At 39.1% G+C, this 25,000-nt stretch overlaps 1 protein-coding gene across 1 annotated transcript in view; it reads left to right on the forward strand.

Moving 5' to 3' along the window:
• Positions 1-377: 377 nt before the first annotated feature.
• Positions 378-25,000, forward strand: part of LOC138015052 (protein ST7 homolog) — a 26,119-nt gene continuing 1,496 nt past the window's right edge. Inside the window, exons 1-17 of the mRNA XM_068861950.1 lie at positions 378-560; positions 4,609-4,691; positions 7,276-7,402; positions 9,756-9,810; positions 10,215-10,284; positions 11,101-11,152; positions 12,983-13,061; positions 14,127-14,181; positions 14,574-14,670; positions 15,175-15,272; positions 15,414-15,506; positions 18,385-18,406; positions 18,523-18,595; positions 19,375-19,477; positions 20,900-21,050; positions 23,366-23,458; positions 24,839-24,978. Of these exons, the coding sequence (XP_068718051.1) occupies positions 401-560; positions 4,609-4,691; positions 7,276-7,402; positions 9,756-9,810; positions 10,215-10,284; positions 11,101-11,152; positions 12,983-13,061; positions 14,127-14,181; positions 14,574-14,670; positions 15,175-15,272; positions 15,414-15,506; positions 18,385-18,406; positions 18,523-18,595; positions 19,375-19,477; positions 20,900-21,050; positions 23,366-23,458; positions 24,839-24,978 (1,551 nt within the window). The 5' untranslated portion in view covers positions 378-400. The remainder of the gene's footprint in view (positions 561-4,608; positions 4,692-7,275; positions 7,403-9,755; positions 9,811-10,214; positions 10,285-11,100; positions 11,153-12,982; positions 13,062-14,126; positions 14,182-14,573; positions 14,671-15,174; positions 15,273-15,413; positions 15,507-18,384; positions 18,407-18,522; positions 18,596-19,374; positions 19,478-20,899; positions 21,051-23,365; positions 23,459-24,838; positions 24,979-25,000) is intronic.

The raw sequence follows: 25,000 nt of genomic DNA on the forward strand, positions 1-25,000 counted from the left end.
ATAATTTGCAGACTCGTACTTTGTCCGCCTTGGTTTGAAATCAGGGAATGGTGAATGGTGCCAAGCGCCTTGCCAAGGGCGCGAAATAGCGTTACATCGTGCGATCAAGTCACGTGGGGCCTTGTTTATACCATCCAATTGGTTAAGAATTTGCAGTCTGGGAATGTGTAGCCAACTCAGAAGAAGTATTGCAATCCTGTCTTAGAAACCCGATGAATCTTTCGCCGTATCTCCTCCGTTAGGTTTCTTTGTAGCTTCGTAAGACTTGAGTGTCTCAGGTTGATTTTGTTTTAAGCGACGCCCCTTTTGTCCCAAACCATAACTTGTGCGAAATACCGCGCGAAGTCTAGAACTAAGTCCCTTTGCGCAGCTGCAATGAGTTAATTTTCATTGATCCAAAATGGCGGATGACCAGAGCGGAGCGCAGCGATCATTTAGTAAATTTAAGCAGTGGATCGGCTGGTCATGGACTTACTTGTGGGGATTTTGGTTCCTGCTTGTAATATTTTTGCTTTACGTGCTCCGTACGCCACTTCGCCTGAAAGAAAACTTGAACTTAGGTAAGTCAGTCATTAATTCTTTCGAGGTAAACAAAGAAATTTTCTACTATTCGTATATATTTGCCTCAAAAAACATTCATTTTATTTGATTATTTAAAAAATGGATAAGAATTAGTTTCAATTTGTACGAATATTTTAAAATACAGGCACTTTCTACCAACGCCACTCGAATTTACGTTTTCAGCTGTCTTTAAATTTTATTTTCTCGGAAACAGATCGAAAATGACATGAACGTCTATAGTGTATTTAGATAGGCCGGATGTTACTGTGAAATCAGCTGTTTCCATCCATCATTATTTATTGTCAGCACTGGTCTATTTTAAAATAACATGCATGCATTATCTAATTTTTGGCGTGGAACCAACCCGAAAATTACCATTCTGATTTTGAATTTCAAGTGATTTTTGGAAATTTAAACTTCCTTAACCCCTTTGTCCTAGGAGTGACCCTCGATTATAAGGAAGGATTTTTTCCGTTTTATATGTCTTCTTCAGGAAGAGAAAATCTCTACACCAACTGACAATTAGCCTCCTAACAGTGTGTAATTTATTATGCACCTGTCAATGTTAAGCACCAGAGGAGGGGGGCCGGGAATGCTCAGGGGATTTGACATTTTGCTGTACTTTAGTGTCAAATCCCCTGCCCAGGGGGTGCTTGTTGGTGTCAAATTCCCCTTTCCTGGGTAAAGTGATGCTGATTTAAATCAGCTGTTAAAACTGAAATCTCTTCTCCCTTGTAACATCTCACACCTTGTTCAAAGGCATTTTCTTTTCTCAAAATACATCAATCAGTGTCAAGATTTTGCGTTGGTCCTATGTGTGATTTTTAAGATGTTGGACTAAAAGCTACTCCAGGCTCTTGCATGACCTTGTCAAACAGCCCCACCCTCAAGATCTTGTGTTTTGTCAAATTTCTTACAAATCCCCACCCAGGGAAGAGGAGTACAAGTCAAGTCCCCTGGGTATACCCAGACCCCCTCCCCTTGGGCTTAACGTTGACAAGTTCATTGTGTTTCAGAAAGTACTGAAACATCTTGAGTACAGCATATTGCCTTTCTTTTAATTTCCATATTGCGTACAATTTGCTCAAATGTTCTGGATAGTAGCAGGCATATCGATATTTTTAGAAACAACACAACACTTTTTAAATTAAAAACATGTTTCGACAGAAACTTCTGTCATCTTCAGTTTAAATTACAAAGTACAGATAGTGTGAACCAAAATGCTAATTAACTATAAGAACAAAAGGAAACATGACAATGTAAAAAATTACAAAGAAAGTTTTAAATTAAAGTGCACCTAACCCCAAAATATTTTTTTCGCTAAAATGAATCTTTCCAACTGCTCGAAACGCATTGCGGCCATTTTTTCATTTTTGTAACAAATCCTGGCATTTTATAGGCTTCGAAAGTTGCGAAAATCCAAGCATCTTTTGTTCACGACTGAGTCAGAAGGGGAGTGGGTCTATTCCTGATTTGTCGTCACAAACTGATTTACATTGCATTAACTCTTTGTAAAAATGCATGCAAAGTAGATTGTGACGTCAAATCAGGAATAGACCCACTCCCCTTCTGACTCGGTCGTGAACAAAAGATGCTTGGATTTTCACAACTTTCGAAGCCTATAAAATGCCAGGATTTGTTAGAAAAATGAAAAAATGGCCGCAATGCGTTTCGAACAGGTGCAAAGATTCATTTTAGCAAAGAAAATATTTTGGGGTTAGGTGCACTTTAACATGATAAAGTTGATGATTAAGTGTAGGTTTCTCCCATTGAATATGAATCGCTTCTTTTATCTTAAGTTGGAAGGTGGTAGAAGCGTGATCAAGGATGCTGAAACAGTCATTAGAGCACAAAGTGCGGCAATGCTCAGAATTCTGTAAATGTTTAAAAACGTGCAAGGTCCTATCACTGAAAGTGTGCTCACGTAATCAGCATGATCTAAAACAACAACCCCATTACCTTTATCCGGCTTTAGGATGACAATATTTTTATTACTCCTCAGTTCCTTCAAAACTGGGTGCTTCTTGAGATCGGCAGTAGTTGGTCTGTATGAGGAAACATAAGAATGTGCCAGATGAGAAAAGTCTGAAACAAGTTTTCCTGCTTGTTTGGTGTCCTTTAGATTCTTAGCCATAGTGTGATTGATGAGTTCAAAGCAGGTGAAGACATTGCACGCATTAAAATTTTATTCTTGGTGGATGAATGGAGTGCGTTAGTCCAAATTTGAGCATGTCCAGTTGTTCCAACGTGAGGTTGTGAGAAGAAATGTTAGTGATGGTCTCATCAGATGTAAAGGGAAGAACATACATTTCTGATGGCAATCCTGATATTAAGTTTAGCAACACCGAACTTAAGAGCCTTTTTACCGTAGCCACTGCTCAGACCCATTTTTTATTTAAGGGTTCTTTCTACGACCAGATAGATGGTGTAGCTATGGTCTTCCCCCTTGCTCCTGTTCTTTCTAATTTATTTATGGGTCATCATGAAAAATCATGGTTGGAAAATTTCCAGGACTCTGAGATATTGTTTTACCGATGTTATGTTGATGATACATTTTGTTTATTTCATTGGGAGAATCAAGTGCTATTATTTTTAAACTACATTTACTCCAGGCACCCTATCATCAGATTCACTATGGAAAAGGAAGCAGATCATAAGATACCTTTCTTAGATGTTTTGATCAACAATGACACTCATTTTCCTGTCACTAGTGTTTACCGTAAGAAAACCTTCACGAGCCTTTTGACTAATTACTTTAGTTTTACATCGCGTTCCTACAAACTGGGTCTCATTCGCACACTTGTTGACAGAGTCTACAAGATCAACAACACTTGGTTGGGTTTTCACGAGAAACTTACCAAAATCCTTCAGAAGAATCTTTTTCCAGTCCATCTAGTTGAAAACATTATTAATCGCTACCTCACACTTACTCGCCATGGCTGTAATCCCCCGGCTTCTGTCTCTGACACTACACGTACCTTTTACTTTAAATTACCTTACATTGGTCCTTTTTCTTTTATCACGCAGAAAAAGGTTCGCCATTTTGCCAAACGTTATTGTAATAATATTGATATTAAGTTAGTTTTCTCATCCTTTAAAATCAGCAACATGTTCAGTGTGAAGGATCCTGTCCCTCGTGGGCTCCATGCGGGTTTGGTATACAAGTTTTTGTGTGCGGGCTGTAGTGCTTGCTATGTTGGCGAAACTACCCGGCATTTTTCCACGCGCATACGTGAGCACACTTTCAGTGATAGGACCTCGCACGTTTTTAAACATTTACAGAATTCTGAGCATTGCCGCACTTTGTGCTCTAATGACTGTTTCAGCATCCTTGATCACGCTTCTACCACCTTCCAACTTAAGATAAAAGAAGCGATTCATATTCAATGGGAGAAACCTACACTTAATCATCAACTTTATCATGTTAATTTAAAACTTTCTTTGTAATTTTTTACATTGTCATGTTTCCTTTTGTTCTTACAGTTAATTAGCATTTTGGTTCACACTATATATTCAACTCTGTACTTTGTAATTTAAACTGAAGATGGCAGAAGTTTCTGTCGAAACATGTTTTTAAATTAAAAAAGTGTTGTGTTGCTCAAATGTCAGATTTCGTTAGTGGTTTTTTACCATCGTTAGCAGAGGTTTCTTTGATTTCCTACTCCAGCAAGAGGGAAATTAAAGGGAACCTCTGAACAGATCTCCTTGATGTTCTGTCTAACATGCACAATGTGACATCAATGCAATGTTATTTGCACTCTTCCGCCATGGGCAGACGTTAAAATTCAAAGCGATTCTAGTGGGTTTTAAACCAATATTGTACATGTATATTTACTGAGCTATCAAGCCATGCATCTGGGAGCTGTTCAATTATTTCAAGTGTGATTTTTTCAGAGGATTTTTTTTCCAATGCTTCTTTACAACTGCTTCATATGCTACACTTCCTTAAACTGTGTTGGTCTATCACTTAGAATAATCACAATAATCATCAGTGTTGGCATTCAATTTACTAGCTTAGTCATCCTTTTTTTTTTCCCTTTTTTTCAGCCGTTCTATTCTTGAACACACTGACACCGAAATTTTACGTGGCTCTTACTGGGACATCATCGTTTATATCGGGAATTATTCTTGTGAGTCTATTTAAAATGGAACTTTTGTTTCACATTTATAACAGGGCTCGAAATTAAGGAAAAAATCCAGTTGCAATTTGCGATAAGATACGAAAATTTAGTCGCAATACTTGTGTGTAAAGAAACTGCGGAAAGTGGCAAATGATCGAAGGAATGGAGCTGTAAAGGTAACATCGCAGCTAAATTACTCTACAATCTTCAGAGAAAAATTCACAGCGAGAAATGAAATAATTTTGTCATTTCTTTATTTATTTTAGCAAAAGTAGCAGCAAAGTGGCAACTGCTAACCCTTTTGTTTCGAAAAAGCGAAGGTGACAACAAGTCGCAAATTTGCGACTTCTCCAGATATTTTAGTCGCAAAGGGAAAAATCTAGTCGCAAATGTGACTGTATTGGTCGCAATTTCAAGCCCTGCATAATATACATGTACTACTGTAGAAGCACAGGACCTTGAAGCATATGCAACTTGCAACTTTTTTCCTTGGAACAAAGCTGGGGATTTTAGGAGACCAATTTTATGCCAAAATACAGACAAAATAAGATAAGATCGAAGTTGCACGTGCTAATTTCTGAACTGGAAAAACCCCAGCTCTGAACCATAATTAAATGCCTGAAGGTCATTTCACTTCACAACAGATATAGACCTCTCATAATGGCAGACAAATAAAATATTCTTTTGTTTTAATGCTAATAAGCCTTTCTAGCCTCAATATCACAAGCAAATTTCAAAAGAATATTTGTTTCAAAATGAGGCCAGTAGGTCTAATTAACATAAATACAAAAGAATGTCAAGCTGGTTGCCATTTTACAAAAGTGGTTTATATATACATGTATTTATAAAATAATTAGGATAGTACACGCACTCTCATTGGTCAATAGCTGTGTTTAGATGAGAGTATGGAAACACGGCTGTGGTGTCACACGAATTTTGATTGGTTATGTGTTGTGAGACACGCGTTTTGATTGCCTGGTAGGAAATATGAGCGTGTATCAAGAAAATCTGTTTCAATCTAGAGGTAAAACAACCAGCATTTTCCTTCATTTGAGAAATGTTTATAAAAGCAATAGAGGCCTTTTGTCCGTGTTTCCATAGCCTCATCTAAACACTCGGGGGAGCTGGGAGAATTCGAAGCAGTTATGCAAACCCTCAACTGCATCTCGGGTTTCCATAACTGTCTCAAATTTTTCTCACCTCACCCTTGTCTTTAGATGAGGCTATGGAAATGTGGAAATGTCCTCTATTGCTTAAATATTTTTTTTAGGAAGCAGGGTTACATGTAGCTCAGTCGTTAGAGCTATCTCCTTCCACTAATGTGTGATGATCAGGTAGTCTCATTCATGAGCACATCAATGAGCAATTCATTGCAGCTTTTTTGCATACTGATACAACCTTACAAGGATCTTTGCTTAGTGGAGGTGCACTGTAGGGGAAATAACGTAATGTTTAAAAAACGAGCAGCAGCGTTTTATCAGGGTTTAAAAACATGAGGCATAGCCGAATGTTTTTAGACCGATAAAGTATGTGCTGCGAGTTTTTTCAATGGCTTAAAAAAACATTCCACAAAGAGTGTGTCCCTCTGGACTCAAAGCAATGGTTCAAATTGTGAGAGGTGAATATTAGCATACAAGAAAAACAAGCTATATATGCCTCATTAGTATTCTTTATATAAAGAAGATTAACGAGGCGTGTTTTATATAAAGGATATAAAGCTCATACACGTGACGTTTTATCGGTGTTTTGATAGGCTCTTAGGCTCATGACTTATTAATGAGTTTTTTAAAGTAAATATAGGCCACTGACAGTAGTGTGCTAAATTGTCTGGCCTTTGGATGAAAGAGATGTTGGAGTTAACCTTGTTTTGATACCGTTATCAAAACAAAGCCCACTTATTTTTGTACAAAAATGACACCATTTTTTGTCAGAAGCATGATGAAAGTGTACTACTATATATAACAGTAAAATTGAGTTAGCCAAGCCTAAAGGCGGAGCTCCTGGGTTATTTATTCTTACTCTACTTACTTAAACAATGAATTAACCCGGGATTTCTGACTCAGCATCGCACAGTGTACTTGTGGGAGGGCTAAGTTTGTTGTCTCTATGCTCTGCTCCAAGAGGTTTACTCCAGCTCCAGGCACTTTGTCAATAATTAATTTACATTAATGTTTTTATTTGTGTACAATATTCAATAAGAAACCCAAATGTCCCTTTTAAATTGTGATTGTAAACATGTACAGTGTCAGGGGTTTCAATAACTTTTGAAGTAGATGCCTGGGCTAATCAATATAAGTGGCTGCCATTATTGTCTTTTACAATTGCTGTGAGGGAAAATCAAGGCAGAGTAGCCAGAGGTGAGAGCCAAATTTCTGACAAACAGACGACGGTATACTGCCAGTGACCGACTTTCAGTGAAACCCCTGCAGTGTACATCAACATAGTGAATTTACACCAAAGGCTGTTGATTGCTGTAATTTAAAGTGATCACACCTTTGGGATCTACCGGTACTCCTTAACTCAAAATCATGATATGCAGTTTATAATGACAACTTTTTTTGCTTTATGACATTAGTTTATTTCATCGTTATAGATATTTGAGTGGTGGTATTTTCGGAAGTATGGTACATCATTTATAGAACATGTGTCATTGTCTCATCTTGGTCCCCTTTTGGGCAGCTCAGATAATTCACCTCAGAATTCTCAACAGAATGTTGCAGGTTTGTCTTGTCTTGTTATTTTTTGCATTGACTTTGGTACATAAACTTACTTAATTTTTAATGAACCCTTTCCCTTCAAAGACTGACACTTACAAGTACATGTAGTTATTTCTCTCTCTGATGCCACATGATTTCTGTCGTCAATGTGGAGCTGATTCATAAATAAAAGGGTTAGCAGCATCTATGTCCACTCAAGAAGTCATGTCTCCTTTAACAACTTATTTCCCTTCGAAGAGTAAGGGCTTTCGGAGCCAATGACCCAACACACTGGTGCTCATCCCTGGTTTCCGTAGCATTAAGCAACTAGGAGTATTTTTAACTCCCCCCTGGATGGGGTGCTAGTCCATCGCATGGTTACCCCCAGCATTACGCCGGTACCCATTTATACACTTGGGTGAAGAGAGGCACCGTGGGAGTAAAGTGTCTTGCCCAAGAACGCAGCACAATGTCCCTGGCCAGGACCCAAACCCGCACCACTCGCTCCGGAGTTGAGCGCCTTTGAAGAGTGACACATGTCAAGTAGAGAGATGACCTGCAGCTTTCTAATACAACTGGTATTCTGCAAAAAAAGGGTCACCAGTCAGCTATGCCATTCCTTAGAAAAATCCTAGATCCATCCCTGCACTTACATGTATCTGGACAATTACTGGTAAAAGTATTATTGTCTCGTGTAGACACCTACATGTAAAAAATTCAGGCGGCTTCTATGGGATTTGAATCCATGATCTCTTCCATGCTGGTGCATTTGCTCTACCAAGTGAGCTTTGAAGCCACTCAGTTTTGGTGGACTCATGTGTTCCTGTGAAATGACTTGATGAATGAAATAGACGTTTGAATCCTGTTGAAACCACATGAATTTTTAAGGGGTCTTTAACAGAAAATATTGCTTACATATTACATATTACATAATACATATTACATGTTACATATTACATATTATATGTTACATATTACATATTACGTGTTACATATTACATATTACACGTTACATATTACATTTTCGTGTTACATATTACATATTACATTTTACATATTACATGTTACATATTACGTGTTACATGTTACATATTACATATTACATATTACGTGTTACATATTACATATTACATATTACGTGTTACATATTACATATTACATATTACATATTGCTTACATGTAATTTGCCCAGATAAGTGTGAGGATCACATCAAGTTGATGCAGGGTCTGTGTACATGTATGTCACTTATCTAGAATGTTTATTATTGTATGGTCAAAGTACCGTATTGCAAACTTTTTCCTGTTATTTGGGTCACCTCAAGAAACATCATCACTGCAAAATTTGGCAGCAAGCATTGTGGCTGACATACTGTAAAGACTTGTGTATAAGCCGCACCTTTTTGCTTAAGCTTTGGGCCAAAAATCACGGGTGCTGCTTATACACGAGACCACCACTTTCAGAGGGAGTAAACTGGCTTGTAGGGGTCACAAATTGAACTGAAAACTAACTAAAGATTAAACATATTGAAACCTGTTGTTGATCACTGCTTTTGGTAGAAGTGGTGGCTCCTAAAGGAGCCATTTGTTTGCATCTTCAGGTTCTAAACCTAAATCTTACTCGCCAGTACATGTAGTTCTTTCCAGTGTTTCATTTACACTTTGTTTGAGCGGTAAAAGTCTAATTGGCATGGAATCTCCATTCCTCTGCATGGCTGCTTGCAATGTCATCTACAACCAATCACCTCAACACTGATTTCTCCATTATGTGCAAGAAAATACCACTCTATTCGGGAGAACTCGCCAGGCAAGTGGCCTTTCACTACTTTCACGGCGTGTTTGTCCATGGGGTTGTTAAACTCTTGTTTAACAACAAGTTTTTCTCCAATCAATGGCTTCCATACGTCTTGATAAACATGATCCACGCACAGCTGATGCGAAAGTGAACGTTTCCTTGTCCAGACTTCCCTCGTTAAATGACTGCGTGGTTACCAAGCAAACGGTTTTTTTTTTGTGCAAATTCTATCATTTTCATTTCAACTGTGGCCTTTGGCAATGAAGACAACTGTTGTCAGTCACAGGGAATAGGGAATTTGATTAAAAAGAAGCTTTTTAAAGGTGTTTTCAGAGGTGATTAACTTATTAATGTTGCTACAAATACACAACATAAGATTTTGTCAAGTTCATTGCAAATTAATAACATTTGTGAACAAACGACCAACTCTTTTTACAAGAGTGCATTTTTTGGAGTTCTTATTTTTTCCAAAATCATGCTTGAAAGTTGGGGGTGTGGCTTATACACGAGTGCGGCTTATACATGAGTCTTTACGGTACAAGTGTATGTAAGGGATGTCAGCACTCATTTTCACAAGTTTTTTAGAATGTAAAGTTTGGCGAAATCCTGGAAATCTCTTTCGTGGGGCTGAATACAATAGGTATGTTGATAGTTATTCATGAATACCGGTAATTATTATTCTGCAACACTAGGGAGTATATGTAAATGCTAGTGGATCCTCCATAATAGTGAAAAAAGACAGGATTTGTAGGATTTTTAAAGGTTTCTTTAAATTTTATAATCAGAAATCCTTGAACATGTCTTTCACTTTCACAAGAAACTCGTGGTTAGGCAAAAAGGTTTGAGGGTCCTCTTTGAGATTTATACAAGGATTTTCAGGGATCTTTGTCTGCACATTTTTTCTTCCCTTAATACTTAATATTGCTTTACTTACAGTTACGTTGCACTTTTGAGGTTTTCTTTCAATGTGAAATTAAACAATAATAATAAATTATTATTTACTTAAGCTTATAGTCAGTGTATGTGAAATTTTGTCCTCTACAGATATTATTGGGTTACAGGAAAGGAGCCACTAACATATTATGATATGAATTTATCGGCACAGGATCACCAGGTAATTCTGACATTGAAATGATAAATGCCAGGCCTTCTGATAGGGTGCGATAAAAAAATAAAAATTATGCAAAATTTGCAGGGCAGATTATGCGATTACAAAGGCCAATTATGCGATTTTTTTTGAGCAGTTTTAAGCTTGTTTTATAAGGTTTCAGGATAAGAAAAACCTTTGTTGCTTCCCTAAAGACATTTTGAACACAAAGGAACAGTAAATATGCATCTTGATCGACATTAGTTGGGATTAAAAAAAGAATGAAGTCTTCTGCACTATACTTCCAACATGAATAGAGGCAATTGTGTCACCATGTTAGTTATGTGTATATATCAGCCACTCAGATTTGCCAATCTGAGCAAAGGGCGTGTTTGTGTTACACCAATAGGGTGCCGACTCCTTAAGAATGAGACTCGCACCAGGCCCCCAACATGCAAAATAACGCCTTGAAGCTCAAATTTTTACGAAATCGAAGGCGACCAAGGTTTTTTAGCCTTTTCCCAATGTAAATCATCTTTAAAATGGCGTATTTATGCAGGAATTCCTAAGAAAATTGTTGATTTATGTTTTATTTTGTGAATGTTGTGCGTTCTTCTGCAAATTATGCGATCGGATGCGATTTGAGGTCAGTTGTTCGAAATCGCACCATTGCGTAATATCAGAAGGCCTGTAATGCAAACAAATAAATTTAAAGTACCATAAATTATAGATTACATCTGATGTTATGTTAAAGTACTTTACAATCCTGAACAAAAACTGTTTAGACTTCTTACATTCCCACTTATTGCGCATAATTTGTTTTTTTTCCTCCCTGTATGGCAGACTTTCTTTACCTGTGATGCTGATGCTGAAAGTTCTGATCTCTCTGATGAACGTAAGTTTACATCCAGTAGAGTTGGCAACTTAACGTATTCAACATTTAATTTATTATAATTATGGCGAGCAATTCTTAGGCTAAATGGACCGTCCTGATTGGCTGGTTTTTGGTCGGAATTTTGTGCAGTACGGACCATTACCATGGAAACAGTCCGTTTCCATATTTTTTCTCTCTCTCAGGATATTTAAAATGAGCGAAACACAAAAATTTTTAAAAAGCCAAGTTTTTTTTCATCACAACAATACAATAAATTATTACAGCAAGCAGAATTTAGTTTTACATCTAAAAGGTTACTATTCACTGATGGAAGAAGATACATTGTAATGATTGCAAACATTCACCAAGCGGAGAAGTGTCTGATCATTCAAAGAATTTATGATGCCATATAATAAACAACTTGCTACATGTAACTTCACATGCTCAGGACCGTACTGGAGAATATTGACCCACATCGTTTTTGTACGGACCGAGCACACAACCTTGGGCCAATATTCCCCAGTATGGAACTTCATGCTCGGTTAGTAAGAGGTAAATAATTTTAACAACATATAATTTTAGTTTGCACTGTAAAGACACTGTCGAGAAATATAAAAAAAGTACAAATTTAAGCTTACATACATACACTGTACACACATGTATACCGTCATTGGTCACAGCATGCTGAACTGCATGTAATTGGGTGACCATCATTTAGAGGAGCAGGGCTAGGTAATTGCGAGAGCACTGGCCCGGGTTGCTCGAAGCATGGTTAGCGCTAACCAGCGTTAAATACCATGGAAACCTATAGGTTTTGATACCTCTTTACCAATACTTAGTGCCAACCAGGCTTCGAGCAAATGGCCCCTGGTCTTTTACCAATGACCTGATGCCACTTAATGATATGGGTTGAGTTTGTTTTTATAATCCCCAATTAGTAGAGCACTTGTCCTTGGCAATTTAACCTTGTTTCTTATAGTTCTCATATGTTATGTGGCTAAACTTCAGAATACCCGGCCACTTATTTGCATTTCATTCAATAAGAATAGGCTCTATTGTATTAAGTCTCGTTCTTCAAAAGATGCCGCATAGGGGAAACAATGGTGGTTAGCTGTGGCCGGGTATTCTGAAGTTGCTCCTGTTATGTACATGTAGTTTTTGATGTTGCTTTTGTTATTGTTATTACTCTACATTTAGAGCAGTTTTCAAATGACTGTCGTAAAACCCAAACCAAAGTAATTACTTTGGCCAATGAAAAAGGACGGAGACAATCCAGCAAACCAATCAAAACTCAAAGTAATCACACGTAGCCGACACAAAGTGCGGCAAAATGTGCACGCGCGATCCACGATTGATTTTGGTTTCACTTCTGATTGGTTGAAAGCACTTTCAACACTCAATTGAAAACCGCTCTATGTGAGAGATCTTACTATGATTTTAATGCTTAAAATATTTACTGAGGTTTATAATTATTATGGAAAACAGCTGCTGGATGGCGCACTTAAACGTCAGTGGCCTCAAAATTGACATTTGTGCTAATTTCGTCTCGCTCTTTCCATTTCTGGCATCTATTCTGTACCATGACCATCATTTGTGCTTGACAAGGTCACGTGACACGGTCATGCAAAGAACCTATAGCCTTGGTTACCTTGGTTACCTCTCGGTTTCCAAGCAAGAGGTGTTACATTACTGTATATTGATTTTAAATCAATCATATTTTCCATTGATACATACATACATACATACAGTCATACATACTTTATTTCAAGACTTTCCCCAAGGGCACTTTTAAAAGACTGTATTGAGCAACGTGGAACATTGTTAGTTTTAATTTATTTTGTCCACTTTCAGTTATGTTAAGAGCATGGAGAGAAAGAGATCAAGAGAAAAGGATCAAGATTGCTCATCAAGCTTTAGAACGTAACCCGAAGTACGAAGTAGATGTAGCACAAGTATTTCGATGTTCATTAGTGCTGGAAATAATAATATTTTTGTCACTTAGGCCCCGTCCACAGGTAATCCGGATATTTTTGAATCCGTGCCTTTTTCTTTGCGGATTGAAAAATTTTCACAACCACATGTATCCAGATTCATTCTAGTATCCAGGACGTCTCCTCTGTTACAATTGTCAACAGAGCATACGCCGTCAGGCGTGCGAGTTTGCGACAAGAGAATGGATGGCGGCCATGTTGAATATTTACGCGGTAAGGACTGCATCCGAGTTTGCAACGTCATCATATTTGAAAGTATCCGGATTCGGCCTTTCAAGTCACCTTTTGAACAGACACGTTGTTAATTTTTTCTGCATTAATTAGCGAATAAAAATTTGCTGTAGCATTTTTGCAAGTTCATCCATCCACAAGTCATCGTTTCACCAATTTCAGTCCAAGCAGTTGAGCAGGACAATTTTGGAGTTTAAGCACGCGACGTTTTTGAGCTGCGGACGGCAACCGGAAGTGGGCTGTTTTCCCTTTCAACTTGTCTTGTCACTACCACCTTTTATATTGCTAAGTCGGCTTCCTGGGAGAATACTCTCTAGAGAGTAAAAGAACTTCCGACGTTAAATAACGTGTACCTTTACCTACCTTACCTAAGTATCTTTCCTCCTTTGGAGATGATTAGGTTAAAAATCTGGGAGACACTACTGTCCTGGCATGCGAAATTTTCATTTCCGGTTGAAATGAAAACGTCGCCTTGTCACCCGAGCTTACAATAACATTCATTAAATCTAAAAAAGTGCAGAAGTTCCAGTGAGTCTCTTTCACGTAGCTCAGTGGCAGAGCATCCAGACAACTAATCCGATGGTCAAAGGTTGCACTCTTCTTAGGAGCACGCAGAGTTTTCCAAGTTTCCCATTGCAATCAAAATCAATACAAAGAATGCTCTTCATTAACATAGTTACAAAGGTTGACATTCGTTGTCTCCCTTGCTACTGCTACTTGCAAGGTGATCTAGAAATCTCTTTCTCAATGATTCAATTTCACTTCCACTACAGTTGTCCCACTGCACTTATTTTGCTTGCTGAAGAAGAATCACAAACCATTTTAGAGGTAACAACATTCGTAAAGTATTTTAATTTTCGTACACCATCCCTCGATTGGAGGTCTTTGTCATAACTGTCGACAGGGTTTTATTTCCACTTATTTTGTGTCAGGCAGTAAACAGCAAGGTGTATCCAAAAAAATGAAGACAAAAAGAAAGTAAAATTATCCTCTGCCAGAGGTTATTTTTTTCGTTATGACCTCTGGCACCTAGGGTAAAACTACCACGCCTAAATGGTGTGAAATTTGGCCACGATTCGGCAACAATCCTTCATTTATTATATTCATTAAATTTTGTTCAGTTATCGCGGTGGCCTTGTCCCTTTGGCATATAAGCCTTCAGTTGGCCCTCACTAATTCTTTTCTCATAGCTGTTGTTGTTGTTTCACTTCGTGTCGTAGGCTGAAAAGCTGTTTAAACAAGCGTTGAAAGCTTGCGAAGCATTGCTTCGAAACAGCACGTCAATCAATCCAGACACAAAGGAAGAGGCTTTACACAGTAAGTAGTGACTTGTAGGGCCATGAAGGTCCTGTGGTTCGGGGCAATATTATATATGGCCCTCGCGCTTCGTAAGCTGGCCATAAATCGAGCTGGAAATATCATGGGCTTTTGCTTATGATATGGTGGTCCGACTCTGTTAGTAAGTGTAAGAGGTATGTACAGTAATCGTCCACAGGAGGGTGACGTGAACTCTGGGCAATGCAATCACTGATGCAATCACTAGTAGTCTTGGAACTTTTAGCCGGTTACAGTTTTCTACTTAAAAGTGAAAACATATCAACTTTTTAAAATTATGTAGTCCTCATTTTCGCGAGAAAAATAAAGCACCGAAATTTTTGACCAACGCATAACCAAGGTTACATTGTATTTCTTTGTTTGCCTTCTTATTCAAGCATTTAATGGCGAGTTTTGCGCTGATATTAACGCTCGAGCTCGTTGAGAGGGCTCACTTCTGAGTTCATTTGGTCTTGACACGGTTGTATTCATTATTCCTCATTTTAGGAAGAGACACAAATGTCTGCGTTTACATAAGACGGAGGATTGCGATGTGCGCGCGCAAACTTGGAAGAGTCAAAGAAGCTATTAAAATGATGAGAGATGTATGTAAGACAGCATCCATTTTTTTGTTTAGTGGGGTCTTTCAGTATTGAGAGTGATGATGGTGACGATGATGAATAGAGCGATTTTCACGTGGTTGTTGTTAGCCAAGTAACCTATGAACCGTTTTGTTTTAATTTCAGTTGATGAAGGAATTTCCGTTAATGAGCGTGCTCAATATTCACGAAAATCTCTTAGAAGCTTTGCTGGAAATACAAGCTTATTCCGAAGTACAGGTATTCATAAGATCGTACAAGAACTGGCACCAGTTATTCCAAATCTAGACAACATTATCTTCTGAACGATTAAGTATCCAATCCGTTTATTAGATGATCCTGCTTCAAGTCCGAGGGGTTTTGCTTTCACACCCATGCTTTGCATGTTGTCAAGGTGTAGTTTTGTTTATCGGTGCGGCAATACGGAAATCTCTCCACATTTCTAAACAAAGTTTTGAGCGGTTTCCAAATGATTGTCCAAATTAGGTTTTCGGTTGCTGTGGTTTTGCATCACTACGCTCAGTGATTGGCTAAAAATCTCACGCCACATTGTCAGCCATTCATGCTTGTGCGCCCGCGGATTGCCGCGCTTGGAACCATTTGCATGTATCTGCTTTGCTTTTTCATACATTGCACTCACTATCTTGAGTTTGAATGGCTAGAAACTACTTTTCAATTTTGGGAATCACGGAACCTGCAGAGCCTTCACGGAAAGTTTGCGGAGATTGTTGAGAGCGGATTGTAAAAAAGAAGGTGTGGAGCAAATTTGGCAGCGACGATAAGACATTGTGCGAATTGGATTGATGTTGTACTTGCGTGGTGTGAACGAATCCCATTTGGTGTAGAGGCCAGCGAGTGTTGTCTTCCGGTATATAGATGCCATGAAAGTGTTGTTATTTAGGGCAGCGCCGTTCGACAAGAATGTCTAGAAATGGAATCTCTCGTTCTGTTCAAACTCAGTAGTGAGTTTAATACTGTTGTGACGACCGTTAGAATATTGTAGAAATATGCCTTCTTTAGGTATAAGGTGTAAGGTATAATTTATTTACCGTCAGGTACACGGGGAGTGGTCGCCCAGTCTCCCGAGCCGGGGGCTCATGATAAAAGTGACTGACTTGTAACAATCCGCATTAAACAAAGCCTGTATTTAACGCTGGTAATCCACTTTTGGTCAATGGTGCCAACGTGGATTATTACTGTCTATATTTTTCCTTATTTTGAAAAGAGTTATTTCAGCGTTACAAAAGATACAGAATCAAAATTAAACACGAAAATCTGGTTTTATCAAGCGCGTCAATGAAGGTCGAATTGCCACGGTGACCGAGAAAAGATGAAATGGCTGAGGTTTCGAGCGTTAAGCGGCGTGCAAACGAACGGAACAAATCCCAACATTGGTGGGTTTTTTGTTGGTTCTGCAGATGTTGGACGGTGTTGGCAATTGTGTGCAAACGGACGGCGCAACAACCCCCAACAATGTATGGACGCGTAGTTTATTATGGGAAGGATACGACCCATAAGACTGTAAACTTACAAAATTCGGCTGCCATCTTGTTTTCAACATGTTAATGCGTTGCTATCTCCATGGAGACAATATGTAATGCGCGTGCGTGCGTGCAGCCTCAACAATAGGGATCTTTAGGGACCTTAAGATCTCCGACAGCGACTTCAACAAAAACGTCACCTCGAACTATCACTTTGCTTTATCATAATTCTTCCGCGGTTATTCTATCTCGTTCACTTACAATTTGGGCGAAGTATCGTAAAAATAAATTAGTGCGAGTAGTTACAAAGTGAAAGTATTCTCTTTTCCATGCTCACGTTGTCGTCAAAACCTCAAATTTGGTAATTTCACGTCGTCCTTATGCAGAGTAGAGCAAGAATCCGTCCTAAAATCCGTGCTACACGTTCAGCACGATCATTTATGCTCTTTTAACCAATGAAATCATTGTTTTGCTCCGTTGTTGCTGCCGTAGCCGTCGTAAAATCTTAAGCTCCCTTTTAGCAACGACGACGGCAACGGTAACGGCAACGAGAACGTCATCACAAAACATAAATTCTCATTATTGTAATCACTTCACGACTATTCCAAGTTTTTTAAGGTGAGAAAGATATGACAGTCCCTCAGGAATAGAAACGTTACGAGCGGCGCTTTATTTAGGGGAGAAAATAAAAATTTTTCATCAAATGCTGACGTCCTCATAAAACCTCAAATTTCGTCATTTCACGTTGTTGTTTTTCTGACGACGGCAAAGAAATGGACAAAAAGCGAAAAACGCACGTGCAGAGCGTGCAAAGCTATTGTCTTTGGCCACTAAATTTGAAAATTTGTGACGTTCTCGTTGACTTCGCCGTTGTCGTTGCTTAAGCTCCCTAATGTTAAAAGAGCTGTGCGACGCTTCGATGATCAAGGTAAAAAAAGAAATTTTGGGAGTTGTTGGCTCAAAAATTTGACCAGTTTCAAACTTCGTGCAACAACACGCAACGACATGCAGCAGGGTGTGCAAACAAACGCAACATGTAATAGCGAACAATGTTGAGTCCTTTTGCACGGGGCATTAGCCCTTCGTCTGAGCGAATTTTCCCCTTCGCATTGGTAATTGAACTTTTATCAACTCGTTTGCCGGATAAAACCAAATGTTTGTGTTTTACCTTCCCACTGACGCAGTCCGACAGTTTCTTTCGAAACAAACCGTTTGCTTTTTAAAAAACTACACAAATAACACTGATGTGGATCATCAGAAGGGACAATGAGGGCGCGTTCGATTGACCCTATTCCGGCATAAGAATACGTGAAGTGATGATTAAAACGGTATGTTTGGCGCGTTTGGAAGCAGCAATGATAACAAAAATATGTTTAAAATAGCCTTTTAGCAGATACTTGAAAATTTTAATGTGAATCTCCGTAAAAACGAAGAATTTATAACTCATATTCCATGTATTCCTATTCCGGAATACGGTCAATCGAACGCACCCTTAATTTCAATATCGAGGGGGGCCATCGAAGTAACAGCGGCTGATCTTATGAATGATTTCATTTGAACTCGGCTGCATGAAACCCTCTTAAAATTTTGCCAAGTGCTGACCTCATTCTTCTTTCTCGTTATCTTTTGTCAAACAGCAAGTTCTAGCAAAGTACGATGGTAAGAGTTTGTATGAATGTGGCTTTTACGATTGAGTTTTGTTTGTAAATGAGCTGCGCCAAAAAAAAAATTTTTTTCTTATTTTGCTTTGATTTTATTATTTTTTTGCTTTCCAGATATAAGTCTTCCAAAGTCAGCTACCATATGTTATTGCGCTGCCCTTCTCAAGGCTCGAGCAGTTTGTGACAAGTGAGGATGTCATCTCCAATAGAGAGATTTTTGATAGGGTATTTCCGACAGCTACGAAAATGAGCAGCGCTTACTTCGGAATCAGTCGGAAGTCGTTTTAGCAGTATAGCGGGACAATCGCCACCCGAACCTAGTTGGAATAATAACCTAGCCCCCACAAGTCTCCAGTAGTTCAGTGGCGAGGAATCCGAACGACGGAAAGTCGTAGGTTCGACCTCTGCAAAGGAGCACTCGGATATGTCCGAGAATCGCCGAGAGACCGTCGGAAAAGCACATCTCGCAGACTCACACACACTGTTCAAAAAAGAATAGTTAGTTAGACGCTGGGCCGTGTTGAAAAGCTCTGACCAATTAAAGGTCTGTCGCTCAAGAAACCCGTTGTACTATGCCGGGTTTGGCTTACTTAGATGTACTTCATAAATCAAGATATAATTATATGTATTTCTTCGTTCCTTTTGCCTCTAATTTCAAGCTTGTTTCATTTCGCCAAAAAAGAAAAACAAATTTTAGGACCCTAAAGTCTGTATTTTGCAATTTATATTATATAGCTGCCTCTAAATCCAACATATCCAGGAGATGGATTTGTCTTTAATTTTTTGTCAACTGTCTGATTCTTCTTCAAGTGGAGTCTATTCTGTTTATAAAAAATCTGGATACTTTCTAGTGTATTTGACCGCCTTTTTCCAAAGGCGGAAGTAACTGTTTCATTCAAAAAATGAAAGCTGAGGAAAATAGATCGATCCTGCCTTGCATCACTCTGGTTTTGTCCTCGTTGACAGATTCTCCCCTGAAATCGCAGCCAAAAGAGGCCTTAGTCCTGCTGAAATGGCAGCAGTTGAGGCGATACACAGAGCGGTGGAGTTTAATCCACATGTTCCTAAAGTAAGACTAAAGAAATGACTTTAAAGAAAACACGGGGGACTTTAACATCTACGATGGCGACGTCGACAAGAACTTTCCTGATTGTTCACCTCGAAATATAAGTTTGCTCTAGTATAATTCTTTCGCGATTGTTCCGTCTCGTTCACGTCGGAAAATGTGGGCGAAGTATCCTAAAAATGAATCGGCACGAGCCGTTTTAGAGTGTAAATAGAGAATGAAAGCTTGTTCCATGCTCACGTTGTCGTCAAAAGCTCAAATTTGGTGATTTCACGTCGTCGTTGAGCAGAGGACCGCAAAAATATGTACTAAAATGCATGCTGCACGTGCAGCACGATTATTTATGTGCTTTTAACCAATAATATCATTGTTTTGTGAAGTTGTCGTCGACGTCGCCGTTGTAGATTTTAAGGTCCCTATTGTTATGTAAATGTTATGTCCCTATGGATCCTTGTGTCCCTGTAGGTCCCTATGTCCCTATAGGTCCCTATAGATCCCTATTGTTATGTAAAGTTTCTCAAAAATATGAGCTAAAATTCGTGCCGCATGTGCTGCACGATTCTTTTCCACTTTTAACCAATCAGATTACTGTTTTATAGCGTTTTCGTCGCGTCGCCGTCGTAGATCTTAAGGTCTCGACTGTGTCTACATGACCGACAACTGGAGCACTTTCTATTTGAAAGGAAAAACCGCTGGGAATTTCCGCCTCATGGAACAGTAGAAATTTTCCACAATTAAAAGGCAACCTACCATTGGTCAGAAAAAATTGGTGAAAATTTTCGCTTATGGTTCGTTAATGCATTCCATCAACAAAGCGCGGGTCTTCCATCATGAAGGAAATGGTTCAGCGATAAACCGGTCATTTCGGTGAAAACGAAGTGTGAAGTTATTCCTTTTTTTTCCGAAGAAGAGTAAGAATTGCTTCATTTGCTGACCCACAAGAACGACTGGTTTTTCCATTCACAAGGACAGCGCTCCTGGTCAAGGTTTTGAAATGATTGAATTATCCACAAACCTTTAATTATTAAAGGAAAAAATCCGGCTCAAACTAGGTCAACTGCGTGGTAGAAACTCCATTTTCTACTCAATTAAGGTTGCATTCTAACTGGTGATTTTAATTTTTAATGCATTGAATTGGCTCAGCCTACCCCTGTGAAAAAAGCAGAGTAGACACTCCAACAAACTCAATCCACACATAACATGGAGTTCGGAAATCGAACTGAACTGGGCCACAGTTCTGGAAGTTACTGGAACACCGAACCCTAAATCTTGCTCCTCAAAAACCACGATGGATTGAATTGAACCCGAAGCCATCTTAACCCAGTAGATTTCCCAAAGTTGTGCGCAAGTAATATCTCTGTATTTTTTTACGTATTGCAAGGGTTATGCGATTGACATTCAACTAATTACCACTTTTCGTTGCAGTATCTTCTGGAGCAAAAGAGCCTTATTCTTCCCCCAGAGCATATTTTGAAACGAGGCGACAGTGAGGCGATAGCTTATTCTTTCTTTCACTTACCACACTGGAAAAAAGTCGAAGGTGCTCTGAATTTGCTTCACTGCACGTGGGAAGGAAGTATGATGGAGTCTTTCGTTTCATTTAATTCTCTTGTTGTTTCTTGTAGATGCACGTCGTGTGTCGATAAGGGCGCTTAAGGTGGCTCAACGCTTCCAAGTAACGCTCTTATTAGAAGGATCGGCACCACAATAGTGTATTATGTATGTATTAGCAACATTGTGGTACCAAATAAAACACGAATTATTGCTGAACAAGATACAGTCATTTTTGTGAGGTAATATGTCATCATGGTAACGGGCAAGCCCTGTAAAAACACCCTTTATTTTGTCTTTAGTTTCTTATGGCGATGTTTCTCGTGACGTCACCCATTGTTATTAATTTGCCAACCAGAGCCTAATTGGCTGTTGAAACAATGATTTCTCTTGTTCCGTGGTTGGCGAATTTGAATATCAAAAGAAATGTGACGTCAATGTTTGTAAACAAGAAATATCGCTATATCTGAAAAACGAACTCGGTGAGCCCCATTGTTTATTTCTGAAAAGTAATCAGTTTTTCTGTACAGTGAATTTTTCAGAACCACCTTAATTCTGTAATTTTTTTGAAAGTGGCTCTGAATCCTCGTTACAGAATTTTTTTAAAACTTTGCCGAAAGTTTCATCATGGCCTCCTTTATCACTTCTTGGCAATAAAAAGGTGGCTCGCCTAGTTCGTTTTTGAGATATGAGCAACTAAATCCAAAATATAGGGTGTTTTTGCTGGGCTTTCCCGTTACCAAGGTAACTTATTACATCACAATAAGGATCACATCTTGTTTGGAAATAATCGGTGTTTCATTTGGTACCATAACATTGCTGTTACGTGATACAGTGTTGTGACGTCATGTGGATCTAAAGAGAGTGTCGTTTAAGTGTTGAAATTATTTTTAGGCAGCATAAGCAAGGACGACTGCGACGGCTTCGAGAACGTTGTCTAAAAAAGCTATAGATGGTTTTCAATCACGTGATAAGACGGCCATGTTGGTGCACAAAACAATAGCAAATCACGGCTCATATTTTGCATTATAATAGAGTCAAATTCCCAAAAGGCTTTTTTTCTCTATTGTTCTTTGCACCAACATGGCTGCTGTGACGTCAGCTGAAAACCCTCTATTTCCCGTTATTGTAATGATATCGTGATTATGCCAAGTCGTTCGACCTGGAAAGTTTGCATCAACATACATTCCAGGAATACAGTTGGTATGAAAAGTGCGAAGTTATCGTCAGGTGGTCTCGTCCTTTCCCATAAAAATAACCTCAAATTTGGTCATTTCTCGTCGTTTTCAGACGAGAAGATTAAGGAATGTACCAAAATGTAAAACGCACGCACAAAGAGTGCAGAGTTTTTGTTCACACTAGTTAGTTGTTTTGAGGCGCTTACATACTTGAAGCGTTCGTCGTCTTCCTTACTAGGGAGCTTAAGCACGCGCGTTTCTGAGAGGCGGACGGTAACCGGAAGAGGACAGTTCTTGTACCAGGACAGTGGTGTCTCCCAGATGTTTTAACGAATCCTCTCTAATGGAGAAAAGATACTTAGCAATGTAAATGTGGTTGTCTGAAGACAAGTTAAAAGGGGAAACCGCTCACTTCCGGTTGCCGTTCGCGTCTCAAAAACGCGCGTGCTTAAGCTCCCTACTGAAGCCTCCCCATAGATCTCCTTCCAGAAGCACGTAACCTTGACGTGAGTAACTTGCAACTCTTTTCCTTGGAACAAAGCTGGGAATTTTAAGACACCAATTTTATGCCCAAATACGGACAAAAATGAGATCGAAGCTGCACGCGCTGGAAAATGCGCGAGCTAAAAAACCCCAGCTCTGAACTAGAGTCAAACTAGCTTCTTCCTCCTTCATAATGGCGACCAAGTAAAATATTCTTCCGTTTTAATGCTTCTGAGCCTTTCTAACCTCTCTACGACGAGAAAATTTCAAAAGAATGTTTTCTTCAGACTTTAGGGCAGTAGGTTTAATTACATACGTAACGTATACAAAAATATGTGAGGGTGGTCACCATTTATGAAAGTGGTCTGTAAGCAAGGAGGCGGCAGCAGTGTTGCGCAAGCTAAAAACATGGCCGTAAAAGACTTTTTCGAAGAGAAACTCGAGGGAAGAGAACGTCAAATTTAAGGTTTGCTGTGTTCACAATGGTTCGATCATTGAAAGTTCCTGAGCCACACTTTACTGTGGTCTCGTAGTGTTTAATCCAAAACTGTGAGCATTCAAATGAAAAGCACAGAGCAGTACTTTCTTGTGGTGCTGTTTATTATGCTACCTTAGGTTAGAGTCGTAAAATTCACATAGTTTTACCAAATCGATATTTACAAACGCTTTTTTTTTTTAGCATTTCGTCTCGTCCCCTACCCCCTGGAAAAAGGGCACTTGTTTCACCCGTACCCAGCATGCACTGAGAATGCTGACCGGGAACTTTTGCCAGGTGAGACTGTTACCGATGTTTTACTGGAGGTAAACTGATAAATGTAGTTAAAGATTCTACCTTGATCTATCCCATGTAGTACTGAAGTAAAACACCTATTTGTATCTGCAGTGTTTTGGGTTTCATCTTTTTGTGGGTTCTAGTGGCGCGCGCCGAAAAATGTCTGGCAAATAAGGGCATATTAGGTCAGATTAGTGTAGAATCCAGACTGTTCCACACGCTCTCTGTCTCTTTAGCTGTAGTTAATGCGGACAACTGGAAAGCTGTTATTCCTTTAACCACTGTGCGCTTACTCTCTAGAAGTTGTCCTTTCTTTTATATATTCACGCATATGTAATGGTTACTTTTGTTAATATTTGCTTGGTTTTCTAATTCAGGTCAAATTAATTGGCCATTTCCGAGTTCATGTCTGCCTGCTCTTCAAAGTGAGTCTAAGTGCGAAGTTTTTCTTATGAAAATTAGTTTTCATTCATATTTAATGTAGAACTAATTACCACCACAAAAACTTCGCACTTATACTCGTTTTGAAGAGGAGACAGACATGAACTCGAAAATGGCCTACTGTGTTGATTAAGGACGTTCGCGCCCATTGCTACTGCGCATCTTTTCGCACATGTCACGCACATGTCATGCATCGTAGACCACGCAGGTAAACAAGATGCTAAAGGCGCAAAAATTTTCCACAAGAATGGAACATGAAAGTATGTGGCATCATGGGATAGCTGTGGGCCGAGGTCTTCTCGGAAATGTCACGCAATGGCGTGACAGTGCGAATAGACAATCGCTTTGAGAACTTCGCAGCGATTTTACTCTCTTGAATGCTCGGTGACCCCCATTTTTCTTTCCGTAGATCACTTCCTTTCTCGATTTTGTCCATTTTAACAAAAAACAAAAAAAATCTGTACGTGAGAAGTTACAAATATTTGGCCTTTTATGCTCTCGCGCGACCGAAGTTTTCTTTCTTAGACTAATATGTGTCGTTTTTCAAGGTCTATTTTACCTCAGAAAAAGACATCAGCTGCAAAGGTTAATTTAGTTATATTAGTTATGTTGAACTGAGTACGTTTACCTGATCTAGCTTTTTTATTGCTGACAGTTGTAAGCTAAGTTCGTCTTAAAGTAACGCAATCTTCTAAAAATGCACCTCATGATCTCGAAAACGAGCACGGTGACCGCCCATTTTTTTTGCCTTTTTTGCAAAAGTAGATCAGTACCTTTCTGCGTGACAAGTTTAAAAAAAATCTGTACGTGGGAACGTTTTGGGCGCGAACGTCCTTAAATTAGAGTCGAGGATGTCATCCTTTAATTCGGCCGTTTGATGTCCACGTAAATGTCAATGTTTAGTTGTTTGCAACTCATCGTTACTGTAAAACTTTTCAGGTCACCACGAACTCTCAATTTATCCCAAAAAAGAACTTCCTTTCTTCATCCTGTTCACCGCTGCCCTGTGTTCCTTTACCGCAATGCTGGCTCTTCTTACCTATCAGTTTCCTGAACCCATGGCCAACGCGGCCAAAACTGTAAGTAATTCAGATTTCGCGC

This window comes from Montipora capricornis, chromosome 9 (assembly GCF_036669925.1).
Source record: "Montipora capricornis isolate CH-2021 chromosome 9, ASM3666992v2, whole genome shotgun sequence".
NCBI lineage: Eukaryota > Metazoa > Cnidaria > Anthozoa > Scleractinia > Acroporidae > Montipora > Montipora capricornis.